Source organism: Silene latifolia, chromosome X, assembly GCF_048544455.1.
Source record: "Silene latifolia isolate original U9 population chromosome X, ASM4854445v1, whole genome shotgun sequence".
In the NCBI taxonomy this organism is placed as follows: domain Eukaryota; kingdom Viridiplantae; phylum Streptophyta; class Magnoliopsida; order Caryophyllales; family Caryophyllaceae; genus Silene; species Silene latifolia.
The window spans coordinates 136,560,428-136,569,296 of record NC_133537.1 but is presented as its reverse complement, the minus strand read 5'-3'; the positions used below and the strand labels follow the sequence as shown (position 1 = coordinate 136,569,296).

The 8,869-nt window shown below is 34.6% G+C and overlaps 1 protein-coding gene across 1 annotated transcript; it reads right to left on the bottom strand.

Annotated features, from left to right (window-relative positions):
- Window positions 1-911: 911 nt before the first annotated feature.
- On the bottom strand, window positions 912-6,760 carry LOC141618418 (uncharacterized). Its single transcript, XM_074435512.1, has 5 exons — window positions 6,701-6,760; window positions 6,169-6,478; window positions 1,560-2,389; window positions 1,308-1,454; window positions 912-1,055 (listed from the first exon to the last, which is right to left on the bottom strand). The coding sequence occupies exons 1-5, from the start codon at window positions 6,758-6,760 to the stop codon at window positions 912-914; spliced, it is 1,491 nt and encodes a 496-aa protein (XP_074291613.1).
- Window positions 6,761-8,869: the final 2,109 nt, after the last annotated feature.

Genomic DNA, 8,869 nt, shown 5'->3' with positions numbered 1-8,869 from the left:
CAAACCAAATACATCCAAATAAGGCACATATACAACCACATCAACACAACAACTAAAATCATGCTCAATTCTTCATTAATCCATTTCTTTTCATTTAATTGCTTTTAACATGTTATAATGCAAAATAATCAACATTGTGACCATTCACCATACTTACCCTTCCATAACCATCATGAAGTATTATTATGTGATAAACCCAAATTATCCAAAACATGTTACAATGCAACTAACATGAAACAAATGCAATTAATGGTAATAAATGCACAATTAAACACTCATATCATTATAGCTAAGTAGGGAAAACCCTACCTTCAGCTTGTCTTGCCAAATACTCATGCTACTCACTAGAAGTGCTCCTCAATGAAGCTCCCTACACATATTAATTACGACAATCTATTATAATAATTATACTAATTAAACCCCTTAAACATTCCCTTAATTTCCACAACCTAATTAAATATGGAGTAGTCTACTAAACTAATTAAGATTATTAAGACGAGATTAAAGGAAAAGGAGTATAGATTAACTTACAAACAAAGTGGATGAATAAAGGCGGCAAGAATCCTTCTCTTGAAAATTAGGGTTTTGAGAGGATATGAAGGTGGAGATTTTTGAGAGATATTTGGGATTGTAGAGAGTGGTGAATAGTGTTTAGGAATGGGTTTAAGGTGGGAAAATCTGAAGGGATAAGGCATGAAAACGACATTCCACCAAACCAACTTTCCGTATAAGCTACAATCGACCGGCACTCGGTCGAGTGGTCGGTCCACTCGGTCAAGTGAGGCTCCACTTGGTCGAGTGAATGGTCACTCAGTCGAGTGACCATTCTTACAGGCTTCCAGCTTAATGCCAGATGGCACTCGGTCCTTCACTCGGCCGAGTGAATCGTCTACTCGGTCAAGTCTCAGTCTTTATAAATACGAGGTATTACATTTCAAACCTTCAGTGACCCCATTAAAGTAAGCATTGTATTTCCCTTTGCTCATATTCAGACCAGATGCCTTAGAGAATGTAGAGAAAGTTCTTAGAATAGTCATCATAGAGTGTGCATCTCCCTTGAAAAATAATAAAAGGTCATCTGAAAACATCAGGTGAGTCAATCTCAAAGGCTTACATAGAGTATGGAATTTAAACTCATGATTATCAGTAGTGTAATCCATCGGTCTAGATAGATACTCCATGCAAATTGTGAACAACAGGGGTGATAAAGGATCCCCTTGCCTCAGCCCCCTTTGGCCCTTAAACAAACCAAAAATATCTCCATTGAGATTGAGTGAATAAGTTATTGTGGTTACACATTGTATTACCCAGAGCCTAAATTGAGTAGGGAACCTTAAAGCTTTGACCATTTGATTGAGAAAATCCCACTCAATAGTATCATATACTTTCTGCAAATTCATCTTAATCAGACATCTAGGAGATATAACTCTTCTCTCATAAAGTTTAATAATATCCTGACAAATCAGTATGTTCTCCATAATGCTTCTTTCTTTAATAAAACCTCCCTAATTTGGAGAGATTAGGCCAGGTAGAACATTGGTCAGTCTATTGCAAAGTACTTTGGAAATGCATTTATATAGCACATTGCAACAGGCTATAAGTCTGAATTGTAACACAATAGTAGGCCTCTCAGTCTTAGGAATTAAAGTCATGAAATTAGTATTCACATGCTTTAACAAGCAGCCTGAAGTAAAAAAATCCATCACAGCACGAGTTATCTCATCTCCATTAATCCCCCAAGTATCTTTGAAAAACTTGCTAGAGTACCCATCAGGTCCAGGAGCCTTGTCATTAGGAATATTGAAAATGATTGACTTGATTTCTTCTGGGGTGACAGGAGCCATTAAAGCTTGAGTATGAATGTCACTGCAAATGTTACCCCTCCTAACAATAGACTTTTTGAACTTAACTGTGGGACTGTGAAATCCTAGAAGCATCTGATAATAGTCCAAAAAACCCTTCTGTATCCCCTCTTTGTCTGTGTACAAATTATTCTCATGATCCATAATTTGGTGAATAAACTTTTTGTTTCTTTTTGTCTTTAATATGCCATGAAAATAAGTTGTATTCATGTCCCCTTCTGTGAGCCAGTGAGCTTTAGCTTTTTGTTTAAGAAAAGCTAATTTTGCAACTTGAAGTTCTCTGGCTTGTTGACTAGCTTCTATCTCCTGATGAACTAAATCCTCATTCCCTGGGGAGTGGGCTCGGAGTTTCTGAATGTGAAATAGCTTTGTCATAGCAAGGTCTGTATTATTTTCAATTTCAGAGAAATGAGTTTTATTCATCTTCTTAAGTTCAGGCTTTAACAACTTCAATTTTTTGACAACTGAAAACATTCTTGTCCCATGAACAAATTGGTGCCAAATGGTATGCGCTGCTTCTTGAAACCCTGCAGTTGTACTCCATATATTAAAATACTTAAAAGGTTTGTTTGATTGAGTTGCAGTATGTGCTTTAGTCACTAAGCAGGGTGTATGATCAAAATGCCCTTCACATATAAAATTGGCATAAAAATCAAGAAATTGCATCATCCAATCTTGATTAATCAAAAATCTATCCAACTTGTGTAGATACCCGTATCTGTCGATATTGAAATATATAGAGAACCCGCCAGCCACCCGATGACGATATCCAAATTGGCATAAAAAGCTATTAATTGATTTTGGTTTAAAAATTAAGTTTGTTCGTTTTGATTTTTTGGTTTAAAAAGATCAAATGTGATTTTGTGACGGTTTTTATTTATCGTTTTATTTAATTCGAAATTTCTAGTTTTTAAAGCGGTTTTTAGAACCCATTTTCGAAGTGTTTTAAGAAGCGATTTTTGACGCGATTTGAGCCGCGTTTTAGCACGAATTTCATGGCAACCAAGGACCTATTCCTTTCCCCCATAGTCCCTTGTTCGAACCCCACCAAAGACAACCCAAAGCCTTCCCCTTAGCCTCTCCAAAACTCATCCAAACAGTCCACCACCTCAATCCCGTACCCCTATTTTGAGCAGCCCAAAACCAACACCAAACACCTTCAAACCCGACACTAACCAAGCCTACATCACTCCCTACACCTAGCCCATTAACCCTAGACTATAACCCAACCCATCTAGCCTTCAAACCATGCCCAACGAACCCAGCAAAACCTAACCCGAGCTCTCCCTTTGCACTCTGTTTTTCGTGAGCTCTTTAGAGCATCTCCAATGGTTAAGCAAAAGGACTTGCTTGCAAATAAAAAAGTTTTCAAGATACTTGCTTAACCATTAGAGCACTTTACATGTACGAGCTTAAATTGAGCTAGTAGCTCCATGGAGCTAGTAGCTCAAATGGGCCTACAAGAAAAAAATCTACCAATTAAAACAACACTTGAATATTTTTAATTTTAATTTTCTAGGTAAAATAATTAAATGTATTAATTAAAAGAGTGTTGTGGAAGGTAGTTGACATATGGTCCATTTAAGCCACAGCACCAAGCTAGTAGCTTACCATTGTAGTAGTTTGTAGCTTAAAAATATTCTAGCTTGAAAATCTGATGTAGCAAAGGTAAGCTAGTAGCAACTAGCTTACCATTGGAGATGCTCTTAGAGATCTTTGCTTGAGCTCCAAGCTCCTCCACCGCCTTCCCTAGCCTTGCTCATAAAGAAAGAAATTGTTCCAAAAGATAGAGAAAGATCGCTTTCCAAAACCGAGTCAAACTACTTTCTTATTCTCAAAACACCCGATACCCTAGTATCCTAAGCCTATATAAGATCCCATTGTCTTCCTCCATAATAGACTAATGAAACCTAATGCATGCCATAGCCTCAAGCACCCAGAAACCGTAGCAATCACCATCTTCAAACTCGAGACAACCCAAAACCGCAAAACAAAGCATCCCGGGTAGCTTTCGAAAAACCACTTCGAAACCCATCCAAATCTCCATTGAAATTCACCAAATTTTACATAAACAATCTAGGTAGTGCCCTTGATTGATTAGTGTCTTAAACAAACACCTTTGGTAACGTTTTGAGCATTACATTGCTCGATACTTTACCTCGCGCAGTTTTCAGAAGTTTCTGACCAGCTCTATTTTGCTTCGTTTTTAATCATTTTAAAAGCATTTGTAGTCTAGTTTCTTGCCAAGGTTGGAAACTTTGTCATTCAAGGATTCCAAAACATCTTTCGGTTTGAAAAATCGTTGAGCATTGAAGCCGTGGTGATCGTTTGAAGTTCGCTGCGCAAAATTGGTTTACACGTGAAACGTGTTTGTTTGGTTTAAAGTTTGATTTCGATTGTTGATTTGAAAACCTTCGTAGACGTACCAAGAAGCTTGCATCCGAGATACATGTAATCCGAGGGTGCCAAATATTCTCTTTCTCCTTTTTAATTATTATTTTTATTGCTTTTAACTTAATTATCGTATTAATTATGGAATTGTAGTGGTAATTATTTTATTGTTGATAATTATGGAGGAGAATGGGATTATTGTTGTTGAAGTATGCCGATGGATGGCCTTTTAATTGTGTGGATTATATTTTTGTTAGAACTAGACGATTTATATTGTTATATGAATTGTTTTCAGATGATTATCGTTAATTATGCTAGATTTATTCTCGTATGTTTAGATCTATGTTTAATTTAATGTTAATATTTAAATCTAAAATTATAACATGCTTTTATGTTTAATTAAGTATGCTTGCGATTAAAATTTGCATCTTTATATTGTTTTGTTAATTTATGGTCAATTAGATTGAATAATGAAATTGTTTGATTTAATTCATTTGTTGGCATGATTTATGAGATGTATGAACATGAACATGAGATATGTTTGCTTAAATTAGATTATGCATGTTTGTATGATTTAATTTGGTTGTTTATTCACATAATAGTTTAACTAGTATAGCCCCCGTGCAATGCATGCACGGTGTTTATAGAATTTTACCTTTTAGTATACTATATTTATAGTGTAAATTGACAATTCATTATTTTTTAACGTTTTTCATCATTGTATTTTGATTTGAGAGGAAAAAAAATAATTTATGTAATACTCATAACATGAAATGTGTATTTTAATGAAAAAAAGTTTTTACACAGATTTAATGATATTGTTTTATAACTTTTTTAATAGCATATCATTTAGTTACAATTTATCTTATCGATAACGAAATTTTTATCATCAAAAAACCTAGATGCAAATCTTAAATAGGGAACTATATTGAAATAGGAAAGAAAATAAGAGATTATATCAAAATAGGGGAAATATTTTAGGCGGGAAAACTTTGAGTTTTTCCTATTCATTTAGTATATAGGGGATTAATTAGATTTAATTAATTTGAATTGCATGTTTGTTTTAATTGGATTAATTATGAAATAATTTGATTCAATTTGTGTGTAATTAATTCTAATCTTGAAAAATTAGTTGAATGCTATATTTTAATGCTTTAGAATTCGTGGATTTTATTTGGTATTTTTTGCAATTAATTTGAATCGCTTGAATGACAATTGGAATTAAATTGTGAAATATATGCAAAATCCGTACAGTGCATGGGTCTGTTGGTCAGAATAGGACGACTGGTCCGTTCATTGCACGGGTCTATTTGTTTTGTGTTTATTGCTTCTTATTTGTTGTAATTCAATTGTTTTAGTTGCAATTTCGATTCTAAAAATTATGCAATTAATTTCTAAATGTGTAATTTATTCTAAGTTCAATTCTTATGTAGTTACATTGAATTGTTTACGTTTAGATTAAATCACATGTTTATTCGTGCTTGCTTATTGGTTTTTATTGCAATTGTTATTGTAATCTAACCCATGTTGTTTGCAGCGCCGCTTAAGTAAAATGTTTCTTTCTCTCCTCTTTGTGTTTACTTATGCTAGAATAGCTTAAAGAACTCACATGTTTAAATCACTTGGCGAAGTTATGTGCATTTAAACCATTAGAATTGATTGTCACATGTTAGGGTTTAAAATGAATGGATGCATACGACAAATACTAGTTCGATTAATATTGGTCATTGTTTGACATTAGTAGAGGCCGTTGTTTACAACGGGTGGGATTGAGTGTTTGAACGAGCTTCCCAACACGTAATTTCACACGAATCCTTTTTCTCTAAAACGGTTTCTGAGTTTCCCTTAAAATTCGGTGGCGACTCTTTGTGTTTGAAAAACCCTCGTGGATACATCAAATTCCCACATCCACAACCTGCTATACCCTCTTGTTTCAGGAGGTTGCTTATTATTCCATGTATAGAAAGCTCCTGAAGCTTGAATATCCATAACTTGCATTCATCCAAACACTGTTGAAATGGTTCTGATTCTGCTAGATTAACATTGCCTCCTAGCCTCTCACTGGACTGTAGAACACAGTTAAAATCTCTTCCAATGGCCCAACGTCCTTGCTGCTGATTATAAATTCTTTGAAGATAAGACCAAAGAGGTTCCCTATCCAGAATGGCATTGAAAACATATACAACTGTAAAATAAAATTGCATAGATGTATTCTTGTCCCTCACCTGCATATGTATATATTGTGCATCATATTCTTAAAAATGGATATCAAAGAGATGAGGTTTCCAGAGCACCCGCACTCTCCCTCCCTGGTGATAAGCATTATTGGTTGAGACACACCAATCCTTAAAAATAGAATTCAAGGCTTTATTCAAATTAATAGACTTTATTTTTGTTTCTAATAAGCCACACAGGCCCACGTTTTTAACATGAAGAAAATTATTTACCACTCTCTGCTTCTCATCCCTGTTCATCACCCTCACATTCCAAAACCCTACATGCATCATGGATCTGATTTTGGAATGTCACTACCAGTTATGACAATGCCAATGCCTGCCTTAGGGGATTTAGATCCACTCAGCACTTCCATATATGTTGGAGATGTTGGCAACACCCTGCTAACATTAATATTTCCTTGCCTAGTTTTCTTGACATGAGATATTGATCCACTCCTTACAATCCTAGGACTTGTTTCAGGTGTTTTTTCCATATCTTGTCCTTGATTATCCATATAAGTGTGCTCAATTTCTATTGCAGGTTTCTGTGTCAAGGCAGGAGCAGCGGGTTTTTTGACAAGCCTCCACGCCTTCCTCACAAGTTTGCTCACTATAGTTTTCTTACCCTTTCTACAGTTATCCTTCTCATGACCAATATGTTGGGTTCATATGCCCCTATTAGACTCATATAATTAATTTAATAAATTACCCATAATTTATATTTATGTGGATCTAGTGCATGCATAACAAAATAACAAAATTTAAGGAGAAAAATCAATTTTCTAACATACAATATGGTTCGAATTTTTGGGGCACAAGTAAGGTCTCCCACCTTCACTTGTTCTTGAGCTCAATACATTTGGAATGATCCTCCAAGATCTTCAAGTCTCAAGTATAGAGACACTCCTCTTAGTTGCACCCAAGACTAACCCAAACACTAAATATAATTACTAACTAAATAATATGTATTAGTAACCTTAAATATTAATTCTAATATTATTATTATTACTACTCTAGTAATATGATTGAATTATTAGAATTATTAAACAAGTTTTAGCATAAAACCATTTTTATGAGAGAAAGAGAATAATAGAGATAACTTACATCTTCAAAAATAAACAACATCTCTTATGTTGTTATTTGAACCGTGCAAAAGGGCCACAATGGGAAGCACAATTGCATTTTTTTATTGCTTTTTGTCTTCCGTATGCACTAGGTATGTGAGGGCTACTACTAGGTGCAATTATCATGTTTTTAGCATCTTATGCCAAGATAATGACAAAACTCTTAACCACCCATAATTTCGGCCCCACTATGCTAATATGGACTTCTATTTTACAATTTATATTTTGTCAATTATAATGTGTGACATGTAACAAGTAACATGTCATTAGAAATTTAAATGCATATTTAACTAATTAAATATCATTTTAAATCAAATAATTACATTTAACAAATTAACAAGTAATTCACAATTACATGTATATAAAATGGGTCATATTAAGTCTAGTTAATATAATCTATAACATCTTGTAATTATAACTAACTAATTACTCTTATCTCAAATGTTTCATATACATTAATCAATTTTAGTAATATAACAAATTAATTACTAAATTGAATCTTATTTAATCACATTACAATAAGATATATAACTCTCTCTTATGCAATAAAACTTGTTCAATTTAAGGAATTAATTAATCTGTATCGATATACAATTAATTAACTTTACAGTTTGGGAATCGTCCTTTAGGTGTGGCCTTAAGGGATCAACTGATCACCACCGTCAAACGACAGTAATGTCAAACTCTAGTTACCCAATCATTACCGATTAATGTTGATCAGTTGACTATATAATTGAATCATCCCTTACGTATTCTTATTATGAGATTTATTAATGTGATCGCACTATTGTTGATGACACTTACTCCAACAATCTCCCACTTGTCCGAGACAAGTGTGCGTCACCAATTCTCTTGTCCTATTACAATCCCACTCAATGCAAGGTGTCTTGCAGGTCGTACTTGCATTTGATCATATCTTGAGTGGTTTCCTCGGTCTGGAGAGTAACTGTCTGACCGGAATTATCTACCGTAGATACCTTCCGAGCGTGGCCACGCATTTTCAGTTCACTGCTCCTCGAGTGGCCCTAAGATTTAGATAACCCTGACAAGGGGATGGAAAATTCATGTTGCACTATTCCCTTCGTATAGCCACAGTTCATCATGACCCAAAATATACCCATTTGACTTCAGTTACGACAGCCGTAGAGGATAAATCAAAGTCAATCAGAAACTGTGCCAGACTCATAATAATACTATAGTAGCCCTCGTCACGACTAGGCTTTATAAAAATTACCAGAACTCTATAAGTGGTCACTGCCCGACAGAGTGTCTCTTA

Excerpts from the sequence above, each read along its gene's own strand:
- LOC141618418 (XM_074435512.1), bottom strand. The coding sequence starts at position 6,760 with ATGATGCATGTAGGGTTTTGGAATGTGAGGGTGATGAACAGGGATGAG. Across the intron at positions 2,390-6,168 it reads GAAACAAGAGGGTATAGCAG|GGTTTCAAGAAGCAGCGCAT; the intron begins GTTGTGGATGTG and ends GTACAACTGCAG. Across the intron at positions 1,455-1,559 it reads TATATAAATGCATTTCCAAA|GATATTATTAAACTTTATGA; the intron begins GTACTTTGCAAT and ends CTGATTTGTCAG.